The sequence below is a fragment of the Melanostigma gelatinosum genome (assembly GCF_949748355.1).
Source record: "Melanostigma gelatinosum genome assembly, chromosome: 16".
Taxonomy (NCBI): Eukaryota; Metazoa; Chordata; class Actinopteri; order Perciformes; family Zoarcidae; genus Melanostigma; species Melanostigma gelatinosum.
The window spans coordinates 14,817,616-14,842,316 of NC_136649.1; the positions used below are offsets into that span (position 1 = coordinate 14,817,616).

At 42.2% G+C, this 24,701-nt stretch overlaps 3 protein-coding genes across 4 annotated transcripts; 2 read left to right on the forward strand and 1 right to left on the reverse strand.

Annotated features, from left to right (window-relative positions):
• The first annotated feature begins 126 nt into the window (after window positions 1–126).
• Window positions 127–1,912, forward strand: znf593 (zinc finger protein 593). Its single transcript, XM_079286748.1, has 4 exons — window positions 127–150; window positions 343–550; window positions 1,290–1,352; window positions 1,505–1,912. The coding sequence occupies exons 2-4, from the start codon at window positions 351–353 to the stop codon at window positions 1,629–1,631; spliced, it is 390 nt and encodes a 129-aa protein (XP_079142874.1). The 5' UTR covers window positions 127–150; window positions 343–350; the 3' UTR covers window positions 1,632–1,912.
• Window positions 1,913–2,803: 891 nt separating this feature from the next.
• selenon (selenoprotein N) lies at window positions 2,804–9,159 on the forward strand. Its single transcript, XM_079286396.1, has 12 exons — window positions 2,804–3,182; window positions 3,955–4,072; window positions 4,178–4,308; window positions 4,583–4,795; window positions 4,875–4,999; window positions 5,641–5,778; window positions 5,866–5,947; window positions 6,516–6,704; window positions 6,791–6,896; window positions 7,119–7,231; window positions 7,340–7,441; window positions 7,688–9,159. Exons 1-12 carry the CDS (start codon window positions 2,994–2,996, stop codon window positions 7,853–7,855), a joined length of 1,674 nt encoding a protein of 557 aa, XP_079142522.1. The 5' UTR covers window positions 2,804–2,993; the 3' UTR covers window positions 7,856–9,159.
• Window positions 9,160–9,300: 141 nt separating this feature from the next.
• LOC306790234 (oxidation resistance protein 1) lies at window positions 9,301–23,690 on the reverse strand. 2 transcript variants are annotated; one of them, XM_079286394.1, is made up of 16 exons: window positions 23,586–23,690; window positions 22,684–22,897; window positions 21,115–21,311; window positions 20,802–20,881; window positions 19,300–19,446; window positions 18,697–18,861; window positions 17,158–17,289; window positions 16,885–17,069; window positions 16,406–16,788; window positions 16,147–16,306; window positions 14,802–14,991; window positions 11,416–11,532; window positions 10,775–10,927; window positions 10,573–10,668; window positions 10,293–10,366; window positions 9,301–10,180 (listed from the first exon to the last, which is right to left on the reverse strand). In XM_079286394.1, the coding sequence occupies exons 2-16, from the start codon at window positions 22,782–22,784 to the stop codon at window positions 10,045–10,047; spliced, it is 2,316 nt and encodes a 771-aa protein (XP_079142520.1). In that variant the 5' UTR covers window positions 22,785–22,897; window positions 23,586–23,690; the 3' UTR covers window positions 9,301–10,044. The 2 variants fall into 2 exon arrangements, with proteins under 2 accessions (XP_079142520.1, XP_079142519.1); XM_079286393.1 differs by having other exon boundaries at window positions 18,697–18,864.
• Window positions 23,691–24,701: the final 1,011 nt, after the last annotated feature.

Here is a 24,701-nt window from a genome sequence, read left to right on the forward strand (position 1 = left end):
CATGATTATAGCACGACATGATGTTTCTTTTCTTTTTACTATCTTGTTTACCAAATAGTGGTGTTTGGCGCCCCCTACAGTCGTTTTTATTATTGTTACTTTCCTTGACCCGGAACTACAATTCAGTCCTCTCGGCCACGCGTGTGAAAGGTAAGGGAAGCTAATCTTGATACGAAAGAGTTTTTAAGAAGGAAATATGTTAAATCAACTTGTTTTCTTGAGCTGATCATTTCTTATGGGCACACATTTTACTCCACAAGACCCGATTTGATGGTGTCAAACAGCAATTTCGTGTTTAACACGTCTACATTGGCTGATATCTGTATGTGTTCTGCTCACCAGGATCTACCATGGGGAAGTCCAGACAAACGGGAAACCACAGTAGTGACAGCAAGAAGCACATTGCAAAGACATGGAAGACCAAACGCAGGACTAAAGACCTGGACCAGATCCACTCAGACATGAAGCCCGAGACAGCAGCCAAGCTGCTACATCAGGAGGTGGACGTCGATGTGACGGGATGTGCTCAACACTACTGCTTACACTGCGCGTAAGTTGAGATGAATAGTACCCGTTTGTCTTAAAAGAGAGGTTGAAATCCAACAACTGCACTGATTCTTATCTGTAACAACAAATGATCAGGATAAGTCTTGTTATTGGTCATTTAGTCTCATCAGTACAAACTGTAGATGAGCTGAACTGACCTATGGTGGAGGAAGTACTCCTTTTACTCAAGTAAAAGTAGCATTAGCACCGTTTTAATTCACTCTGCTCCAAGTAAAAGTGCTGCATTCAAAATATTAATAAAATAAAAGTACGTAAGCATTAAAATCTTTTTAATGTACTGAAAGTACTCGTGCAGAATGGCACAAAGTAATGTGTATTATTAGACGTTAATTACTGACAGTGTAAGCATCACATTTTGCAGCTGGTAAAGGTGGGGCTGATTTTAACTACCTTAGATACTGCAGGGTACTACTGCAGGGTTGCTTAATCCTCAAAAATACATCAGTTAGTTAATTAATTAATTAATGTTTTGTATTAATAAGAAGAATAACAAGCAGCACAGATATTGGACATTCTGAAACGGACAGAATGTTATGCAGATCCTGAAAGAAACTCAACTTGTTTCTGTGTGACTGGTTGTGATTTGTTGTGTCTTATCTCTGTTATTATTTCTCTTTCTGTGCTCAAGACCCATTGAGATTGCCTGATATATTTTTTAAAGGCTATAATTAAACTATATGTTGCAGTTACCTTTTAAGACTCTGCCACTTCATGTCTTGCAGGAGATATTTCGTGGACATGAGATCGATGAAAGAGCACTTCAAAACTAAAGTGCACAAAAGACGGTAAGGCCCCATATTTCACCCATGCATTCTAGTATTATACACTCACGTTTCTGGGCTGAAAATGGTTTACCTCATTTCTGTCCCCTATAACTGTGCAGTGGCCAAGTGTTCCTGCGATCTTCAGAGATTCTCGCTTCTTTTTCTCCGTCCAGGTTGAAACAGCTCAGAGAGGAGCCCTACACACAGGCAGAGGCAGACAGAGCAGCGGGTATGGGCTCATATATCGCTGCAAAAAAAGTTGAAGTGAAGACACAGACTGTGGAAGAGGACATGGACTGAGAGCTGCTTCCTTGTACCACTAGACTGATCGAGTCAATAGATAATGCTTATATTACCTCTTGCTGTCACAGATGTTGAGTGCATCATTAAATGTTGTCTTTTCAGCTGTTAGACATCTGGCTATTAAAATAATCAGGAAAGGCTTATCTTAATCTGGTGAATGTAATGCAACATGTGCCTAAATATTGAGTAATTGTGGAATACTAATAAGCTATAACATAGTCAATTTTGATTGCATTCATATGGGACTACAACGTTTGATTAAAAGCATTGTTTCCTCAGTTTTTGTGTACATGACTACTCTCCACCCTGTGCTCATACAGGGTGGAGAGTACTTTCATACTTGAAATGAAAGGTCACACATACACTTAATTTTAAGTAAACACAAATCATAAAAGGTTGGGACCAACAGGGTTAAAGACAATTTAGTTGGAAGCCTTGGGTCCATGTTTTGTTGTAGGCAACATCACATGTATGAATATATTAATTTAGCATTGTAATGGTCAAACATGCATGCCAGATAACGACAGCAGTCTAAATCTATCTTGTAATTTGTATTGCATATGGCTGATATACCCTTTGTTTATGCCCTTATTTCTACTGTATGCAGAAGAAAAACATCCAACCTACAGTAAATATGACTAAGTTATTGTCACTATAACAACACGGCCCCATTGTGGACGTGTTGAAATTCTAAAGACTAGTCGAGCAGAAACGAAGCCTTTACTTCCACTGGTAAACATGAAACTACAAAAATAATGGCAGTGTACATTGGCAGAGAAACGTATAATTGAGGCTTTTTATCAGACATTCCTGGGATGAACAATGCAACACTGCCCCTTTAAATGTGGCTTCTGTGCCAGTAACTATCACGAAGTTAGAGGGAATGTAAACGAAACTTCCGGTTGGCACTTTCAAAATAATGTCATCGACGTTGCAACGTCAGAAAGCGGGAAAGTTGGGGAGTATGTCCGGCCCAAAACCAAAGTTTAAGTCCTTTATTTCCTAAAAGTGGAGAACATTACTGAGTTGTGAGCTAAACGATACAATGTGTGGTAAAAAGTGTGCGGAGTAAAGCATAGTGCTTTTATTTTGAACCCATATCCGGGGGTCATCCCGGCTATATTGCTTGACGCTTTTTAACCACATCCATATGGTTCTGGATGTGGGAAATAAGAAATCTGTGCTGCTAGCTAACATTTTACAGCTGTTGCCAGCGACTGCAACGGCCGGAACAGAAGTGCCGCTTGATTCTCAACACTTTACGGAGAAAGTTTATACCGATAACGATTCCTGCTGGTTGCTTTTTTTTGGACGTTTTGGACCATGTCCTCGTCCGAATAGCCGCGTTGGAGGTCGAGGATGGCCGCAGACGTGGATAAAACAATCCCCGAGGATGAGAGCAAAATGTCACAGCGGAATGGGCATCTGAGTCCGGGCTCTGGATCCTGGATCTCCAGGGGGATCTGTACGCTGCTCATAGTCGCCGCTGTCCCTCTTCTCGCCTTCGGGATCAAGTCTTATCAAGATGCCCAGCTCCTCCAACGTCACGTGAGATCTACATCTGTGATAACGTTACACACGTCTTATAATGTAGCAGCGATCTTAACTTGTAAAATAACTGAAAGAAATAAAGGTGCTCAGAAACCTTAAATTAATTGTAAACTGCATGTCTGTATTAATATGAAGTTTGCATTAATTAACCTTTAAGGTACATTCTATGACCTATAGTGCTGTAACACTACTGTAGGCATATTTAGTTGTTATATTTCAATGCTATTCTCCCAAAAAGGCGTGTTCAGAGTCATTATTTGTCGCCACAAAACACCACATCTGCAGTTTTCCACCCGTGGTGTTTTATTAGGGGAGGTGGATGTGAGTCACAGCTGGTAAAACTCAACCCCTTGTGTAAATCCGCTCTTGTTTGGCTTCACAGGGTCTCCCAATTGTTCTTGTACTTCCCTCCCCCCTCTCCCTCCATTGTACAGGCGCTGGTAGGCATCAGTCAGACAAACACATGCTCAGAATCTGTGGCCTCTGGGCTGATCTTTATTCAGGACACTGCTGAGGTTGAATGAGGGACAAAACACTATAATAACATGAATATGTATTTATAGTACTCTCAAACGTAAGACCATGCATCTACGACAGGGTTTTCATTTTCTTAAATATCTGTGTTTTATGTGACGAGACAGCTCATTGTCCTATTTTTGATGATTCGTTGAAAATCCCGCTGCTCACCAGGATCTACCAACTACCATGCTTTGTCGAAGCATGTGAAATCACAATAAGGATCCATCTCACGCATGTGCTCCTCCAATAGGAGGAGAGTGTTCGAACCCTGGGTGCTGAGGGCCTCTTTCTTTTCTCCTCCCTGGACACCGACCATGATCTTTACCTCAGTCCGGAGGAGTTTAAACCTATCGTTGAGAAACTCACAGGTACATCACGTTATCATTTATTCAATACCTTTTTAACAAAAACCTCAAGTCTCACTTGTCACACATAACCCCATGTTGCCTGTGATCCCTATGGCTTCCTCGCAGGAATCACACCCCCGGTGGATTTTGAGGAGGAAGAGACCCACGACCCCAATGGAGAGACTTTGATGTTGGAGGCCAAAATGCAGCCTCTGCTGCTCGACTCCATGACAAAAAGCAAAGATGGTTTCCTCGGGGTAAGACGAGTCCAAACTGTTCTCTCTCTCTTGACGACTTGATCCCAGATGAGTCTGCATCAAGGGTTTTAAATGTAGTCACACATTTACTGGGTTTATAATCCAAGCAAGAATTGAATCAACAAAGAAATAACAGATAATTAACTTGCAATCATCTTAGACTGATTCAATTGTAACACATATTTTTGTTTTAAGAAGCAGATCTTCTAATTTTGACAAATGCACTGATAGTAAATTGATTTTATTTCCTGTTTTGTGCCTCTTGGTCTTGCAGGTGTCTCACAGCTCTCTCAGTGGGCTGCGCTCATGGAAGAGCCCAGCAGTGCCTTTTTCCTCCTTCTCTGCCACCCAGTTTAGGGCCCTCTTGCCCCCAAAGAACAAGGTGGGAGTGGGTGACACGTGGTGGGTGATTCCTAGCGAGCTCAACATCTTCACTGGGTACCTGCCCAACAATCGCTACCACCCTCCCTCACCGAAGGGCAAAGAGGTATCCTAAAAGCTCATCGTTGTTTAGAGACGTGTGACAATCAGGCTGCATATTGATAGCTGTTCTTCTCCTGCTGCAGGTTCTCATCCACTCATTGTTGAGTATGTTCCACCCGCGGCCCTTCATCAAATCACGCTTTGCTCCTCAGGGCGCAATCGCCTGCATTCGCGCCAGCAACGACTTTTATTATGACATTGTGTTCAGGTGAGAAGCAATTTAGGAGGAGACATAAAAGGCCATAGAGGTGCTTATTCTCATTTTAGCCCATTAGCTACAACATTATGCATACTTCACATTAGTGCTGGCCAATATCCAGAACATATTATACCTTTTAATGTAGTCCCTGGCCGGCAGCCACTGGTTTCAGTTTAAAATCAGCATGCTCAGCCTGAGCCAACTTTTTTTTAAATGCAAGAAACTTCCAAGATCCATATTGCATGCTGAATTTCATGTTTGATCGTTCTTGTCTTGCACTCAGGTTTAACTTTCTGACAACTTGCAATGCTTTTTAGCTGCAGCTTCAAATACCAGATGTCCGAATTTGAAGGCGTTTAAAAACAGTTCTCACTCACAACTGCATTTCCATGTGACGGTAATGTAACATTAGCAAATAGAAAGCTGTTTATGAAGCATATAACTTGCCTGGGAGGTTTGGAATCAATCTAAAACTGATGGTTTGCTCTGGAAAATGGTCAACATTAATGTTAAGTATCACATTATATTCACATCAAATGGCTGGTTTGGTCTTTTTAAAGGCTACACCAAAGTCTTCCTGTCACATATTGACAGAATACATTTTGTCTCGCGGTACAAACTCAACTCCTCGTTCTGTTCACTCTCTGCAGGATTCATGCAGAATTTCAGCTCAACGATGTTCCAGACTTTCCCTTCTGGTTCACCCCGGGGAAGTTCACCGGCCACATTGTTCTCTCTAAAGATGCATCTCACGTCCGTAACTTCCACCTCTACGTCCCCAATGACAGGTGAATCCTCCAAACACGCACCACGTTACCTTTGTGCACGCAGTCCCCACTCAGTGTCGTTTAGCTTCATATCCTGCTGTGTGTCAGGTCTCTGAATGTGGACATGGAGTGGCTGTACGGGGCCAGCGAGAGCAGCAACATGGAGGTGGACATCGGATATCTGCCACAGGTACAGCTGCAGTGATTCATTGACACTTCAGAACGCACTAGTGTCTATTTCTTTATTTATGTGATATTCCAGCACTTCCTGATTTAGTTCTAGGTCGTTAAGGCAGTTAAAAACTCATTCAGCACAATTGCTCTTGTCTCGTTTCAGGATTTCTGTCTCTTTAAATGTTCCCTGTCACTGTTTTAACTTATTATTCTCATCATGGTGTTTGAGAGCAATTACTCTTAAATTACTTTTTGTTTTTGGTTATTAAACGTGTTAAGGAGCATTAGGCTAGAGTCCCATATCCTTTCAACTTCAATTAGTCCTCTACATATTTAAAGTATACTACGGTGTATATATAATATTTCCATACCTCGTTAGGCCATTTTCACCTTTTCTGTATGGACTTCTGCCAAAGACATATCGTATTTCACAGGTGATGAATGGACTCATTTCCCCAGGAGTATATCAAAGATTACAAAATCATTCCTCAGAGAAAAAATGTCACGGCCTATAATATGTAACAATAAAACTAAAAGATGATATTAGAGACAGCTTGTATAAAAAGTTCTGAATGTGTTCACAGTTGGAGCTACAGTCCACGGGTCCGTCCACTCCCCCCATCATCATGGATGAGTCGGGCAACATCATCGACAATCGAGACGGCGGCGATGAGCCGATCCAGTTCGTCTTCGAGGACATCCACTGGACCTCAGAGATAAGTCGGCAAGAAGCCACCCGACGCCTCGAGGTCACCCTCTACCCCTTCAAGAAGGTAACCATCCACGAAGCATTTCATCCGACACGTTAAATTCTGTGGTTTCACAACTTTTACATTGTCCTCCCCTTACTCCCTCCCAGGTGTCCTACCTGCCTTTTTCAGAAGCCTTTGAGCGCGCTGAAGCAGAAAATAAACTGGTGCATTCCATTCTGCTGTGGGGGGCGTTAGACGACCAGTCCTGCTGAGGTGAGATCATTAACATGGAGCTGATTCCACAGCATTGTACATCACTGCTAGAATGGACTACATCCTAACAATGGCATGTTTATCAAAGAGATGCATTTTTTTCAGGCAGGGCCTGGTGGGGAAATATGGAGTTCCTGACTCACTCTGCCGACTTTATGACTCATACGTTAGTGAATATTTTTGAACTTTTTCAACATCTGCCTCCCCTCTGCACTTCTGTAGGTTCGGGGCGAACTCTCCGGGAGACAGTCCTGGAAAGTTCGCCCGTCCTGGCCCTGCTCAACCAGAGCTTCATAAGCAGCTGGTCTCTGGTCAGAGAGCTGGAGAACATGCAGGTGAGCAGTTCGGGCAGTTGCACGCCGAGAAACTCAGCCAGTGATTAGTCGACTGCAAAAAAAGTTGAATTCTCCATTTACAGTTTCAAATGTTCTGCTTTTAAACAGGCTGATGAGCAGAACCCCGTGTTGAGTGAAAAGGCCCGGTTACACCTGGAGAAGTACAACTTCCCCGTGGAGATGATGGTGGCACTGCCCAATGGAACTATTGTAAATATTTTATTCTTATCAGCATGCAACTTATGAAACATTCAGGGCTCAGTTAAATTAGCTGTAGGAACACTCCTGCTGACATGAGTATGAAGCCATTTAGTTTATGCAAGTATAGTTGTGGTTAAAATCATTGTTTAATCTTTCATTTTAAAGAAGGAATGCCTTTCTGTTGGTGGTCACATTTTCGGTGCGGTAAAAAGTCAGACTTAAAAACTTGCATCTACTTCCTGTGTTTGGCTTTAGGTCCACCACATCAATGCCAACTTCTTCCTGGACGAGACGGCCATGAAACCAGAGGAGGAAGGAGCAACTTTCAGCTTCTCTGGTGGGTTTGAGGACCCCTCTACAGCCACTTATATCAGCTTCCTCAAGGAGGGGTTGGAGAAAGCCAAGGAGTACCTGGCACAGTAATTTGTGTGTGATAGAGCATGAGAGACTAAGAGGGAGGAAATGATCGTCATTCCTCTGGGTAATGATCAAAGATAAGGAAAAGCCTCCAGCAATTCTGTAGAGAAGCTTTCTCATCAGTGTTGGCGGCTGAAAAAATATTGTTTGCCTTCCGTCCTCTTTGTTGCTCTTTAGTTGGGCGTCTCTCTCGTCATATCCAGTGACAAACACAACAGGGAAATATTGCTTCTCAAACCGAATGATACTGTCAATATCGTATATATTTTACTGAGACATAAAGCAGTAACAGATATGTTAACACATTCAGATCAGCTCTTTGTAGCTGCTGATTAAAGTTTATATCAAATGTAGACAGAAGCTCGTCATAACACACCGAACATCCTATATTTCTTCTTTTACATCCCAGTGTCTCATGTGCAATATTTAATGACTTGAGTGTGGTTTCCTGCTGCTGAGCGTACCCAGCAGCAGCAGGGGGGGGGGGGCTGGTGCAGCTGTTGCCTTTAGTTGTGTTTCAGCAGTTTGTGAAGACGTTGCCTGAAAGCTCCCTTCTGGGCCGGGCGACGCCTGATGTTATTGCTGAGGCTGCTGGAGGGAACACCCCTCTCTGACTCAGGGGACAAAAGCAGCAGGAAAAACTAAACTGGGCGGTGGCAAATAAAACTATGAATTCTGTTTTTTTTATTATTTTGAAACCAAAAGTTAAATATTTGGAAGAATTGTATTTTTTCTTTCTTTGAGGAAGTTGTAACCACACCAAAGAGCATTGTTTTTAATATGTACAGAAGCTGGTCTGCAGCTAGAACAGCTGGCGAGGTTCATATTTATAGAACTAAATGGAACCATATGGTGTACTGCTGTTTTTCCGCTTTAAGGATCTACTCAAAACAATGTATGTGCTCATGACTTTAGCTAGACAAGAGGAAATCCTTGATGTTTTCAGAAAAAAAAAAAAAAAGTGACAATCTGGATCTACCATTCGCTATTTTTTCCACAATGTCTCATTTTCACATTTTTCCAGTCATAAAACAAACAATGTTTCCTCTTCAGGTCCTAGTCTCTGTTTCTATGGCGAAAGCCCCGAGCTCGGGGATCAACAAAAGTCATTTTAAATCGTAACAGTGAAATTTAATAAATGAGGAACATTAAGTCCGACTGACTTTGTGAAAGTTCATACTAGGTCCTCTACATGTGAAACATCTGACTGATTGGAGCCTTCAGGGTGGAAACACCTATTCTGTAACCTACTGATGCCATTTGTTTCCACAAAGGTGGAATAATTAAAATGTTTTGTTATTTTGTAGAAACTGAATTGTGTGTTTTTTGGCAACATGCTGCACAGTTAGACAACAAATCATGCAAACCTTTAGATGTTTAAATGTTCACTTTGTGCTGATTTTATTAACTAATCTATAATACTGTACAACGTAAGCAAAGTCGATTTGCTTTGTTCGCGCATGGAGCAAGTTATGGACACAGTGGAATTGAGACAACATTGCGTAAATTCAAAGCTTTTTCTGTCACGTCCAGAAACCACAGCGGTGAATGAGTCAGCGCTTGAAATGAAAAGAGTTCAGAATAGTCATGAATGAGACTCTGTGATCCATTGCAAGTACAGTTTCAATTGAAAAGCTTTTCTTTAAGTGGAGCTCCAAGTACGTGCACATGATTAATTCCAGTACTCATTTATGCCGTCTATGACACTAACTGATGAAAACCCATAGAAATGATCGGTGTCCGATGACAGGAGGTTGTGTTTGTGGGACTTTGGGCTGTGTGTGTGTGTGTGGGTCGTGTGGTTTTCAATAGAGAAATCTATTCATAAGAAGACTAATGTTTGTTTCAAACTTCCAGCATTAACTGAGCACAGTTACATGAAAGCTTTAAAGACAGGTGTACCGTCGTGTTCACATGATATATGATGAGATATCATGAAGCTACTCATTCACATGAAGAGCAAAGTGCAGTTTCTGAGACTCAAAGAATCCAATTCAGGTCTACTCAGTTCACAGTCTTTCTGCCAAACCAACAATGAAACAGTCCGCCATTAAACCCCCACTCCGGGAGATCGTTGGATGTTACCATGAAATGAATGAGTGGCTGTATTTGTTTCTACCCGGTGATACAGTAAATGCCGTCTTGATAAAGCTGATCAGTGGCAACGCGAGTCAAAGAGAAACTCGGCGACCTTTTCAGGCGAACGTCCACACCTCCAGCTCCATGACCCGGAAGTCGTTGGTTTCCGAGAGACAACAGTTGTTGAAAGTGTAGCAGGGGCTGCTGCGACCCAGGTACAGATTCTCATCCACCCAAAGACCAAAGTGACCGCTGCGGAAAAAGAGACAGTCGTAAAGGAAAAGAAATGACTGAAATGCCTATCCACTTTATTTTTTCTTCCTCCAGACAAAATAGAAAGGAAGTTGTAAAAAAAATGCATTACCTCCCTCCACCAATAGCAAAGGAGTCCAAGTCTCCTTTAATAAAAAAGGAGTTCTCTCCAGTCCATCTGAAGCACTACAGAGAAAAGGCAGAATCAATCACCACAAAACGTTAGTATGTTATTGTGAGGAACTTGTCTCACGCAGGCATCAGCACCCTTTCTTAATGACTTTTGACCAAACACACAAAAAATGGAATTTGTGATATTTAGCAGGTATTTTACAAATTGGCTGAACTACCAACAGAACCACTCGGTAGGGCTGATTGCTCGGCTGCCTCACCTTGAAGCGAGGATGCAACATGAAGAGGAACGTTTCTCCTGTGCCGTAGAACGTCTCACTGGGCCTCAGAGGGTGAGAGAGGAAGGCCCCGAATATCTGATGAAGAAAGGTCACAAGAGACCGCAACAAGACACAATCAATGAATCAAAAGACATTACAACATCCAAAATGAATATTAGAGGAAACATCGTGTTTTTTTTACCTCATCGAGTGCATCCTTGATGACAACAAGCACAGGGGAGTCCGTGGCACTGAGTTTCCTGTAGAGGGACTTGAGGCTGGCGCCGTGACGAGACGTACTGTAAGTCAGATGCCAGCTGTAGCCAACTGTCCTCGGAGGAAGCTCCTTGCATAGCTGAGAGAAGATTAAAGGAGCACCAATATGAACAGCGCCAGATGCTGAGATCGAAATCTGCGCCGCAATCAGCGTACTCTTCTACTCTGGCTCTTCTGAATACCTCTAAGTGTAGTTTTGAGCACAATCGTTTACAAAATGGAGATCTACTTATCCCTAAATTAAAACAAGCTGCATTGTGTTGTCACTTAAAACTTTTATTTTTATGTTACATATTTATGTTGCAGCCGGTAATGTTGCAGTTACTCGATTTATACATTACGAAAGTCTCAAAGTACCATTGAAGTCACACTTAGTCATCTCTTTAGCGGTCACAAATTCCTGTCAATGTGATTTTCCAGTTCATTATTAATATTTGGTAATTGTTTATAGTAAGAAAGTGGTGACTTAGTGTTGGATTTACAAAGAGCTGGTGCATGTGCGTGATGAGTTTGTGTATATGAGTGTGTGTGTGTGTGTGTGTGTGTGTGTGTGTGTGAGAGACCCACTTCTCTGACATGTGAAGCCTCTAAAATGTGGCTGCTCTCTACGATATCATTGAGCCCGTCAGGGTCCCGGTCGATGACCAGCGTTGGCTTGTCCCCACTCTCTTCCATCAACACCATCTGCAAAAAAACACATTGATTCATTAAACACAAAGAGAAGGGCTGAGCGTGTAACACTCCCACCCCAAGTTTGTGATTCTTTTTTTTTTTTCCACACAAAAAAAACCTAATAAACAATGCAACCTAATTATAAGCATGACAATGCATCAGCTACGAGGGAGTGGGCCAACACAGTCAACAACAACCCCCCTAAAATGGCCAGGATTGGATACAATGGTGCAGGCGGGACTGTCTGATTTGTCTTACCAGTAACCTGACATGTGTGACATAACTTACAGTACCGCACCACAGCCTTCTTCAGGCCAGGCCAGAGGAAATGGTGCAACACTCGATCATAGGTCTTATTTACACCAAGATGGCCAGCGAGCTGATGCCCATGAGACAGGTTCAGGATGTCACGGCGGTATTTAAACAAGAGCACAACCTGTGTGACCACAGTCACAAACCCGGGACGCGTAAAAGGGGGTCGCCGTTTACATACACGCACCCAGTGTTCAACAAAGTGTAACGACGCACCGCCGTTACCTATGCTGGGGACAGTATTTGAGATGTGATGCGATGACGGTACCAAGGAAAACACACACGCATACAATTTTATGGGATATATTTGTTGTTGGACTGTGGATGCTGGGAGCCATGTGCACAGCTGGGACACAGAGATGTTCCTTTTGTTCTCCCTACGAACAAACAGACATCTTCAATGACTGATTGAACAGGCCAGATTGTAATAATGTCTAATTAGTTATGTGGCAGAACAATAGTGTATATATATGTTGCCAAGCTAAAGATAAGTTAGTATAACTATTGCAACAACTCACCTCTACCTGTTTCCTCTTCCCAGGGTGTTCGGGTAAAATAGCTCCCCGGGGTCTCGAGCATCCATTTATAGTTCCGGGAAGTACCAACCACAGGAAGTGGGTAGGGGAGGGGTTTGTAAATTATTGTTGATATATTTGGGTTGGTGAAATCATGTAAATATTAATTGTACATATATTGTTGGTAGGGCTGGGCGATATGGCCTAAAAAAAAAATCTCCGATTTTTTTACAAAAAATCCGATTCACGATTTAAATCGATTTTTTTCCCCCAAAATTTTTTGCAGATGACAGAAGCTGTTGAAAACAATTTTTTCTTTTATTTTGTGATGATTTTCCCAAGTAGGTTGATAAAAATAAAGTGCAAACAAAACCTGAACATTGTAGAAAGGTGCCTGTAGTATACAAAAAGTATTTGGTCACTCTTTTGTTTGCCTGAATCATTTAAATATAAAATTAAATTAAACATAACATTAAATGGCATTAAATAGTAGCCTTCCATTGTAAACAACTGTGCAAATGTAACTTTTTACAGTAAGCTTTTCTAACTGAATACACTGATACAAACACAGCATGAAATAAAATGTATATGACCCTTTAACATTCACATTTTCAAAAGTGCAACATCTGATCTAACATCAACATAACATATTTTGCACAGTAAATAAGTGCATGTAAACAAAATCAAGTGCATTCACAACATAACCAACAGTATTAAACAGTAGTGCATGTTTTTTCTAAATATTTTTTGCCAGGAAGACAAGCCTGTCTACTACCTCTGGCTTCAGGCATGCACGGTGGCATGTAACAATGCCCCCCACACACACTGAAAAGCCTCTCAGAGGGGGCACTTGTAGCTGGCACAGAGAGGTATTTCTTTGCTAAAGTACTTAGCCTTGGAAAGTTAAGTTGGTGACGCTTCCACCAGTCAAGTGGATCGGTGTCTGGGTCAACCTGCTGGACCACAGGTCAGTTGTTGCGGAGTAGAATGACATCCCCTCCAGCTCCGCAGAGATCCTTTGGCGTGTACTATTGTACAGCCGAGGCAAGGCAACGTCAGAAAAATGTTTACGGCTTGGTAGCACGTACCTGGGGTCCAAAGCTTTGAGACGGTGAATAAACCCCGGCTTTTCCACGGTGTATATGGGCACCATATCTTTTGCGATATACATCGCGACTGCATCCGTGATGGCTTTCCACCGGGCACTCTTCTTCTCATGCGGAGTACAGTTGGTGAATGTCTCCAAAATGCTGGGTTGTTGTTGTGAGGTGGCGGCGGCGGCGGCCAGCAGTGAAGCTGCTGGCCGCCATTGTTTTAGTTTGTAAACAATGCGCGCGCACTCTACTACGGGAACCCAACGGGGGGGAGGGGTGGGGGCGATTTTCTCGATTTTCAATAAAACACATCGCCTTAAAGCACACATTCGAATTAATCGATTAAATCGATTTATCGCCCAGCCCTAATTGTTGGTATCTATATACTTACCCGTAGATGGTATGTCTGAGCTAATTAGAGTGACACGGTGTATATAATGAGATCATTTTGTTTGGGTTGAGAGACTGGTGCAGACTGGTATGAACTTTGGTGTGATGTTATAAATACAATAACAAAAATAAATGAAGCTTCATCTGAAACCTCTTCTGGACTCTTGATCTGCTCATTTGCCTCCATTGGCCGGTTGGGCATCCTAACACAAAGTACTACTTCTGCCCTACTGGACACACTGGGTTGAGACGGCCCGGCCGAGGCTCTTGAACCGGTTGTCACTAAACCTGGGTTGCGTAACTGACCACTCACCAAACACTCATGAATGAGTACATTTTCCTCTGCAAGAACTGCAGCGTCAGACAATTGTACAGCTTTCTGCTCCTTCAGATAAGTGGCAGCTCTCTCGGGCACGCCGTTTTTAAACTCCTCCATAAGGCCTCAAGATCTGCCAGAGGGGTTCAAACCCCTCGTGCCGACTGCCGAGCACCATCGAGCAAACAATGACTCTTCCTCACGAGAAAACTCAAAATACGATTGAGATTCCTGCCTTCTCTATTTGCAAAACATTCTGCCGATAAGCCTCGGGCACAAGCCCATATGCCTTCAAAATGCCAGCCTTGACCTGCTCATGATCAAGGCTACTTTCAGTTCACCCTCTCCTGAGCTTTGCAAGTTAAAGTTGTCCCAACACACTCAAAGAGAATTAAATATTAATCCACACCTTCCTCACAGATGACTGGAACAACGCAAATATCTACTCACATCCAAAATCAAGTGAGCGTCCAGCTGATTGCAGAGCCTTTAGTAACACTGTTGCATTAAGTTCTAATTCCTTTGAACACAACACACACTTGGTCTCTTCTTCAAGCTTTCTCATTTTAAGATTACAGTCAATGTCCTTCTCCTTTAAATCTAGTGTCCAAGCAACCAAAAAGTGTCCTGTGAGACTGAAATGAACCTACTCACCTCCCAGTCGTCCCCCGAGCTGCGGTGCCTCTGGAACACCTCCTGGTCGCCCTCCTCTTCTTCTTCCTCTCTGTCCTCAATGAGTACAAACTCCTCTTCATCACGGTCCGCCTCCCTCTCCTCCTCCCCTCCCTCGAGTATACACAAGTCTGGTCGACAGTGTGTAAGGTAGGCGTACAGCTCGTCAGAGCTGCAGGTGGAAAACAAAGCAGTCACTCAGACATTTTGAAAAGACAAACAATCCCATCAGCTGCGTCAACAGAAGAGACATCAGCAGGAGGAGCTTCTGAATGCTTTTAATGAACGGTCATGAATATAATCTCAAATGAGTAATTCTACTTGAACTGAGGTAGAGTTTTCTATCTAAACTGAAGCTGCGAGTATGAATAAGCTGTGAATATTTTCCTGAAATGTAATAGTATGAACGTCTAGCATAATATATAGATATTCAATACTCACGTATTGAATATCTATACCTAAATAATACTCAAATACAGCATATTAAGTAACTGTGTTTAGTTACCGCCCAACAGTGTTAAATAGTTACTTTTTGGATGCCATCTCCACCCTTTCACGAACCTTTGTACTTCTACTGAAATGTTCAATGAATGACAAGAGATTAGTACTCAGAGAAAGTCAATATTCAACTGAAGTGATCAGTTTGAGCATCACAAGTAGATGGAGTGTGTTCATATCAGGCTGAAGTGGACAAGCGGTTCAGTTGAGCACAGCCTGTGAAAACGTTTGTATACAGTTGTTCTGTGGCTCTGGCGGTGCTTTCCAAAAAATTACCCAGATGATGTCATAGTGATGTCATCAGGGTTATTTTAGCTTGGGCTGGAGACGTTAAATTCATAAGCAGAGAAGCTGAGGTAACAACTGGATATGTGGGGTTTGAATGAAGTTTGTATTTAATGGTGGGGAGATTCTGATGAAAAATGCCACCAGGTTGCATTGTGGGAGATGTAGTGTTTTAGGATACTAGATGTGTCTCAGTCATGGTTGCAAACAAGAGTAAAAGCTTTAATCTGACATTTGGGGGGACCAAGCTGCATGAGAAGTACGTGGAATCCTAAAAAACAGGTCCAAATATGTACAACAACAAATGATTTACAATTATTTAAGTTTCAGATGAGGAACACCCACAACTAAAAATAAAGCACCAATGGTCAAAGATACTGATATGGGAAATTAGGAAAATATTCTGCTACACAGCAGGTCAACTTGATGCTGTATGAAAGTAGCCTCAGCTCACTGCACTGAAAATTACCGTAGGCTCTTGTGAGTCCGGCAACTATGATATTAAATCTCTGGTCCATGTATCTGTCCTTCGTTCCTGCAGTACCTCTCTTGTGAAAGGACAATCCAGGCATCCCTTCTAGGTAAAGGTTTTGACGACCCCAGCTGAAGGCCTCCTGCGCCCTTTTTCTTTGCTGCAGACGGCTGAACCCGCAGCCGCACAAACATCAGACTCCCAGGATTCCCTGCTGAGGACCTTTGAGGCACTGAATGTAAACAGAGAGCAAGGGCTGACTCGTGGCAAAGAAAAATAGAAACAAAAACAATAAGCCATCTTTGAGAAAGATTCCGATTCACATCCGTACCTGCAGTCCGACTCTTCTCGGAGGACATCCCTGTTTCATCAGTGTGAAGCGGCTCCGTCTTCACTTTACTCACCGCCTCTTGGCCGCCACAGCAGAAGGTTGCAGCACCGCTCGGGTCAGCCACTCCCAGGTCGCCCTCGGACGCCTCCGACAGCACCTCCAGAGGGCTGCTATCGAGCTCCACCTCAGCCTCCGCCATGTCTCTGCTCTCTGCCTCCTCCTCCTCCCCAGAGACCTCTTTGGTCAGGCTCAGGGCCAGACGGGACAAATCTGATGCAGCCACAGACACCCGAGCCGGGAGCGACTCCCCCTTTGGGTTTGGGAACCCGCCTGCTCGGCTTTTGGCGGTTTTCAAACTCTGGAAAATGTTCTTGCCTTTTCTCCTAATAAGAAATGAAAAAAAAAAAATGCTTGTACTGTCTTTTCATGTAATCTCTCTGTGTGTGTGTGTAGTTTAGGAACAGTGAATCATTGCTGACCTCTGCTGGGACGTGTTGAATCGAACATGTGAGATGTCAGAGAAGAAGGAGACAGATGCCAGATTGTCAACAGAGCAGGACAGGAGGTATTCCTCACAGCCATGCTCCTTCACCAGAGCATGTGTCTTACATGGGTCAAAGAAGATCTTGTTCGACGTCACCAACAGGATTCCTGAAACTACGCCCTAACAGAGACAGAAAGGGATGATGTTAGCGTCCAGACGTCTGCTGCTGTAGAGAACTAAACCGGACAGAAGTGCTGTTCCCACCGACCTTACGGTCCGTGATGTAGCGGCAGAACAGTTTGAGGTACCGCATGGCCTCTGGTCCCTCCCCCTGACAGCACTCTGGTGGCAGAGCCAATAAGCAGAGCTGTCCATCGGGCATCGGCACCGCCTCCACATCCTGTCAGCGTCACAAATCGTGTCAGAGTTAACAACAACAAAATGTGCCTTTTTTAAAAACTATTTTCTGACATTTTACAGCCCAAATGACTCATCAATGAATGACGAAAATAATCTGCAAACTAGTCAACAATGAAAACAATTGTTAGTTGCAGTCCTTGATAAAATTGAAATATAGAAATCAAGCCAGTAATACAACTGTAGCCCAGAATAAAAACATAAAAAGTTCTGTTTTTCTTAATTATATCTATCTATTGTGCCTATTAGTTATTCTGACTTTTATTTATTCTAACATTGTATTGTTTACTGTTGTAATGTTTAGTCTTTATTTCATCTGTGCTGTTTTAATCTTGCTTTGTGAAGCACTTTGAGCTGCCTGATTTCATGAAAGGTGCTATTTAAATTAAGTTGAGTTGAGATGTGATGAAAAACCGTCTTTCTTCATTCATAAAGGAGCTCCACACTTCCATATGCATGTGCAGAGAAGTTATAACACTAAAGCTAAAGTCAACTTCATTATATTTCGGTAAATTTAGTCCTTACACATCATTTTCAAATGTCAAAGTTTGTTGCTTGTTCGCTGTCTGTATCATTTTGGAAACAAAAAGATTCCTGTGTTCCTAAATTCAGTCTGCCCTCAGCGCTGTAATGTTGTGACAACAGTTATTTACATGAAACCATCTGAGAAGTTTCGAGGTGAAATCTCTTTAGTGAACTGATGGTTTGTCTGTCCCTCTTCCTCATTCCCAGTGTCCCCCCCTTCCTTGTCTTTCTTGTTTTGTCCGCTGTTTGTCCTTCCTCTGCCTGTGGGTGTCTGTCTGGGCGTGGCACTCAATCTCTCACCTGCTGCCAATCAACCTGCACATCAAGCGCCTGCTGTATATCTACAGCAGCACTACATTGCATTCTTCTGCCATATTGTTCAGTACGTCAACATGCTTCAATGGGGTGTTGCAGTTTGTCTCTAAAGGCCCTTTTGACATGTAACTGCAGGGTAAACACAGGTGTAATTAATTAAACTGATAAAGATTCTATTTCGTGTCACAGCCATTATAGTGAGCCAGCATGCACAATACCAGCGCCCCCGCCCACCTCAATGGAACAGAGCCAGAATTTATTTATTTAATCACACCTGTGTTTACCCTTCAATTACAATGTCAAAATGGCTGCTGTGAAAAGGGCCTAATGATCCTTGTGTCTGCCTGAATCCTGTGAATCCCTGTGTCTCAGGTTCATACTCTGTTCAAATAGACTTTGTTCAAACCTGTGTCCGGATTCTGCTCTTGATTCCTAAATCCACTCAACTTGACAACAACGCAAACTCATTTTTTAATGTACGTTTTTTGGCGCTCTTCACTTCAATTTGAAATGCAGAACATGCAGTAAAGGAAGATGTTTTTTTTCTTACCAGTAGTTTGTCATATTCTGCTTCTGGTGAGGGAGGCTGAGGTTGAGCAGCAAGTGTTTCCAACGTCTCTGGATCCGCCTCTCGTTTCGGTTTAGGATCTGAGTCCAGTTGTTGTTGAGACGATCCTTGACCGGTGGAAGTGTTTTTTCCCTTCGGGACGACCAGCTGCTTCAGAAACGAAGCCATGATAAGAATAGCTCTGACATTGAAATAGACTCAACTCTGTGACAGCAGTGACTACCGTACTTCCTCTTTCTACGGGCCAGCATTTCCCCACCTCTCTTTGTTTGTAGTCAAATCTTAGCTCCATGTCACACACGAGGGTTGTGGGTGAGGAGCTGGAGGCATATTTTTACAGCTAAAGAAGAGTTTGTTGACAAGGATATGTTTCGTGGTGAGGTATTGATTTCCTGACTGGGTTAAAGATGAAGCAATGCACTTCCTTCCTAATATTTGCAGCTGAAGTCATAAGACAGACAGGGGAAATGTTTTGTTCCGCATATCCAGTCAGCAACAGCAGGAAAAAAAACCCTGTTCAATATCTATCCTTTTCCACACGTAACATACACACTGTGCCATCATCTGCTTACAATGAACTCTTACCTCTCTCGGGACGACGGTAGCAGACGAGGAGGGTAACTCTGAAGTGCAAACGGAGGGACGGTGACCAATTTTGCCCTCTTCTACTGAAGATGTGCCGTTACTGTTGAACTGAGATGAGACGCTGAACACCGTGTCCCCGGGGAGACCCTGAAACACAAACGCAAGAAAAGATTCAAATCTCATCGCAAACCAGATCTCAAGACGTTTTTCTTCACTCGTGCACAGTATTGGTCTCGCATCCACCTTTATGCATGTCAGTTGTGCAGGAGCAAATAATACGGAAGAGCTCTAATAACGGCCACTTTAACATAACTACGGGCTCAAATACCCACTGCTATTTGTTTTGCAGATCTCACTGCATTCACTCTAAATCAGTTCATGTTTCAATCTGATGTGAACCTTTATATGAAATGGATCATAGCTGGTGAGTTGAAGAGTTGAAACAGTGAAAATTCCACAACTGTCATCCACTGACAGATGGACCCATTGACCTAAATTAGATTATGACCACAGAGAAACTGTGTGAATTGAAGGTGGCCGCGAGCATGTGGACATATCTGGAGCTGTGTGTGCGCTTAGGAATAAACTATGTGTTTGTGTGATTGTAGATGTACTATATATGAATAAATGGATGAATATTATCTTAAACATAAAAACATGCACCCCTGAGACAACAAACACAAGCTGCTCAATCGTTAAAAAGGAGGATTTGCAGCTGTACTCTACTGTCAACCTCAACGTGCACTTGCTGCGAAATACCTGAAGTTGAATAAACACTTCTCTGAAACAGCTTCAATAAAAACTATTATAACCTTCATGAAGTTAAGATATACGGCAGGGCTGCTGTGTTAGAGTACATTACTTTTAGCTTGGTATACTTCATAAACTGGCAACAGAGGATACAGTGTGTGCTTTACTCTTCAGCTCAGGAACTAAATGGAAACCAAATTGTTTAAATAGGTTTGTTGACTTTAGGGAGAAGAAGAAGAGGGAAAACAAAGGGAATTCAGTAAAAAAAAGAAAAGGCGATGCTGAAAATTTCCATGCAAAGTTCAAACAAATTGGAGTGGAACACTTAGTAATAAGCATTGACGCCCTTTCCACATTCATGATGAAGACAGGGATAATCTCATGTTTTCATAATTAGCAGCTCCGCAGAAAAATAAAAAATCAGCAGAGAAATACCTTTGAATAAACATCTGAATCTACATTCCTCCGTCTGTATTTGTTGTCGAGGCTCTGAAAGAGACTCTGCTTTCCCATGGCGTTCGGGAACAGCTCTGACACTCAACTCTGAACCTTGGACGCTCTTTATCAGACTTGTTCAAAAGGCTTGCTCTAGCATACCTCATCAGATGATCTATAGATGCAGCAATAAATCCATCATCTGTCTGTCGCTTCCCAACTTCCCAAATTTATGTCTCACTGGTTCCCACAAGCTGTGTTCCTCAATGCGCACGAGAAGTCAAAAACAAAGTCAAAAACAAAAACACGTGACTCACCCTGCTGCTTGTGCTGTCATCTGACGGTCCTCTCATTTGCTCTTGCTTCACTGCAGTATTGTTATGGTCCCATGAAGTCTCTGTGAGAGGAAAAAAACTATTTCTGTCACACAAAAAAATCCTGAGCTCCGATGCCTTATCACCTTTTCCCTGTATGAAAATAACTTTATGCAAAGACTTGAAATTGCCAACAGACTCAGTACGAGTGTGATAAAATGTAAATTCAAACTAGAAATCATCCTGCACTTTGCCTCTACTGAATGCAAACCGTCTGTTCCCTGCCCAGGGGACGTGTCAAACACTGTAAGCGCACCTTGCAGGTAGTACTGTCGCAGTTTGGGGTTCCTGATGTGGGGGGTGTGGTTGAGAGGCCGGCTCGCGGTGGGTTGGTGTTGACGCTGGCCGCTGGCCGCAGGCTCCTGCATCACTCGCGCCTGAGGTTGAGTCTCCCAGGGCCGCTTAGCAAACTGTGGAGGCTGAGAGACACCGGGAGGAAGCTTGGAACCCAGCCTGAGAAAGAGCAGAAAAACAAAAAACTGATTATAACCACGCTATATTTAAGAAGGTTACACGTCTGCTGAATGTATTCTAAAAACACACAGAGTTATGAACTAACTAAGGTAAAACAAATCCCCCTGAAACTGACTTTGCATTTGGGTGTTAACTAACTATTATTATCATTATCATATTATCAGTCTTAATTTGTCTGCTTTGTTCCTTTTTTTTTTATCAATCAATTAATCTTTTAGTCTAAAAAAGCTTCCCAAGTTCACCGAACCCAAAGTGATGTCTTTAAATTCATTGGATCATTTACATGTTTTCAAAAAATGCTGCCGCAAAGCTCTTGACTGTTGATCCTCAAAAACTTCTCATGTGACTTGAAACTTGATTCCTTGTAACTTTCCATCAAACTAGTATTGATTTTATTTCGCACACAGCCATATATCATAAAATGTCCTCTTGTTCCAGTACAATCACTGTATTATTGCACTGGGATAGCATGGCGATAGTATCATAGGAGTTATGTCTTTATTCACTGTCTATAAAACAGCTGCTAGAGTTCTATATATGGTATATGATCTCTGTTACACGTTCAAACTCACGAATGGATGAGAGTACTCATTTTCTCAATTCATCAATTATTTGTTGGTCTGTAAAACAAAAGTCACAAAATAGTGAAACATGTCTATCACAGTACTATGAAACCCAGGGTGGCATCTTCAAAGTGCTTAGTATGTCCAACAACAAGTGAAAACCCTGAAGATATTTAATTTAGTATCATACAAGTCAGGAAGGCCAGGAAAAATAATCTAAATCCAAAGGTCCTCTTACTTGTGTTTGTAGCTTTCCACCAAATTGCATTTAATTCATTAGGTTTCCATTATTTCTTGAGTTCAAGATTGAATTGCCATGCTGAAACATCAATATTTCAAGATAGATACCCCTTTAAAAGCAGAGATTGAGGGTTGTATTTGTTTTAAGAATTTGAAGTGTGATTGACTGAACAGAGTAGCGCTCACAGTCTGATCAGAGTTATTTATAGGGGGAGTGGGTGTTGTCTGCGCAATGGATAGTTCCTGTTGTAGCTCTCCCCCACATGATGCTCTTTGATGGAGCGTGCAGTCCTTCAGTGACGGAGGATGAAACCAGCTGATGAAAATGTGCATTTTGTGCTGAACAAGCATTACCATTTGTATCGTAATCTGGCATGACACATTCTTCATGTTTACCGTGACATGTTACCCTTTTTATGAGAATAATGAAAGACTGAATTGTATCGTGCTTAAATCTGAGAAGCAAATGCCAGCCAAACTCGTCACATGGCTGCTTAGAGCTTTCCCCTTGTTTTCTCTCCAGTGATCCATGTATTTAGAGGCCTGACCTGGTCTTGATGTTGCCAAAGTAGCTGGTCCTGGTCTTGTCCCTCTGGGGCTCATGGTCCATGGCTCCTTGAGTTTCCGGCATCCTCACGGACTGAGCCATTTTCTGTCTTCCTTTAGTTTGACGCTGGCAGTGGTTGCAGAGGGACGAGGGACTCAGCGGGCATCCTTCCTCCTCCTTTTATTCCCCATGCCTACCTTTTGCCCCAGTTACACCTACAAGACAGGAAGTCATATGACGTGGTGTCATTTTACAAATATCTAGGCAGTGGGAGGGAGAAGGGATGGTAAAACAGCCACATGACGAAGTGAGCTATACATCTTGCAGGGTAATGGAGCCAGGTTTTCAATCAATCCATAGAAGCAGTGTGTGTGTTTACAATCAATTAATGAGAGCTTGTGGTCCAACGTTGCTGACTAGGTACAGTTTACACTTCCCAATAGCTTAATATTTCTGTAATAATGTCTGATATACACATCAATAGGCCTAGGGTGCTTTAAAATGGATAACAGACTGTACTTTAGCGCTTAGCAGCGCACAGCTCTGTTTAGAAATTACCTAAGACGAAGTTCCTATGAGCACATATAGGAATGCATTCTGGCTGCATTCCTGTTTCGGCATCTCATCCGGCATTACAACGCTCACACCCTGTTATCTCTGAATTAACAGCAACATGCTGTTGTCCTGCATCCTTCACATTATACCCATATGGTCATATGATTAAAAGGACCACAGGCTGCTTCCTGTTAATGCTGGGCGTGCAATAACCACCGTGAAGTAAGCATTTTAGACGACATCACAGAATGATGGAGTCTGCTGCAGAAGAAAATATGACATCAGCGGCTGAACAGAGACGAAGAATTCATGGGAGCATCATGTGAAGTGAGCAGTATATTTACAGACCTGTGCCTTGCCCAGGAATGGAGACGGGTGGCGGTCATATGAGCGTGTCCTCATATTGCAGTGTTGTGATATCACTGCAGACAAGTTACAAGTTCAATAATCAAGCTCCGCCCAGTCAAGATGCATCCCGGTCGGTCTGCTGACAGCAGTGAAGGCGGAAGTAGATGGGAGTGATACATCTTGAGTTATATACACTCTATGTTGAGGACCTCTTCTGTTTTATTGACTTATTCTTTTGTTTATATTAGTTTGGATATTGTGCACTTTCTTTATCTATTATGAGATGTTTTTTTTCCTGTGTGGTAACTTTGTCATGTAATGTGCCTTGTTGTTTTCCATCAGATCGTTTTCTTTTTTTTCATGCTTGATGTTTATAGATCAATATTTTTACTCTGTTATTTTTATTGTATATATTGTGCATTTTTATACTTAATATATATATGTATGTATATATTTGACTCTGTTACTTTGATTGCTTAAATATATTTGTGCTGCTGTAGCGAACAAATTTCCCTTTACAGGATGAATAAAGTATCTATCTATCAATCTATCTATCTATCTATCTATCTGTCTGTATATATATATATATATATATATATATCTGTCTGTCTGTCTATCTCTCTATCTGTCAATTACAGAATAAAAAGGTGCTTCTTCTACATGTAGAGCTCCACAGAAGATGGGTCATTTGAGGGTTTATAAGCATAGAAATAGAGATGATGTATTTTATATATTTTCAGAAGCAGCAGCTTATAGCTGTTGCTGAGGGGTAAAATTTATATTTATTTTTGTTTTACCTAAAGTAATATTAATAGTTGATAAACTATGTATTTAATTCATTGATGTATAATTCGGTCAAAATAACAAAGAATATTAAGTTAAAGTGAGGGAAAGATTTTTTGTCATATTTAGTGGATCAAAATAAAACATTTTCAAAGTAAGGTAGCCTTAAACAATTTATTTTATTTTAAATGTGTTATTTACAGTCGTTTTGTATTCATCATGTAGTATCTGCTCACCTCCACCTCTGGGGGGCGCTGTTGTACAGGTTCAGATTAAGGAAGCTCACGGGGCTCCAGCCAATCGGATCACAGGAAAGGGAGGCACAGGTTTTCC

Excerpts from the sequence above, each read along its gene's own strand:
- LOC306790234 (XM_079286393.1), bottom strand. The coding sequence starts at position 22,784 with ATGGCTCAGTCCGTGAGGATGCCGGAAACTCAAGGAGCCATGGACCAT. Across the intron at positions 21,312-22,683 it reads TTTGGCAACATCAAGACCAG|GCTGGGTTCCAAGCTTCCTC; the intron begins GTCAGGCCTCTA and ends GCTCTTTCTCAG. Across the intron at positions 11,533-14,801 it reads GCTCGGGGGACGACTGGGAG|ATGGTGTTGATGGAAGAGAG; the intron begins GTGAGTAGGTTC and ends GTTTTTTTGCAG.
- znf593 (XM_079286748.1), top strand. The coding sequence starts at position 351 with ATGGGGAAGTCCAGACAAACGGGAAACCACAGTAGTGACAGCAAGAAG. Across the intron at positions 551-1,289 it reads CACTACTGCTTACACTGCGC|GAGATATTTCGTGGACATGA; the intron begins GTAAGTTGAGAT and ends CATGTCTTGCAG. Across the intron at positions 1,353-1,504 it reads ACTAAAGTGCACAAAAGACG|GTTGAAACAGCTCAGAGAGG; the intron begins GTAAGGCCCCAT and ends TTCTCCGTCCAG.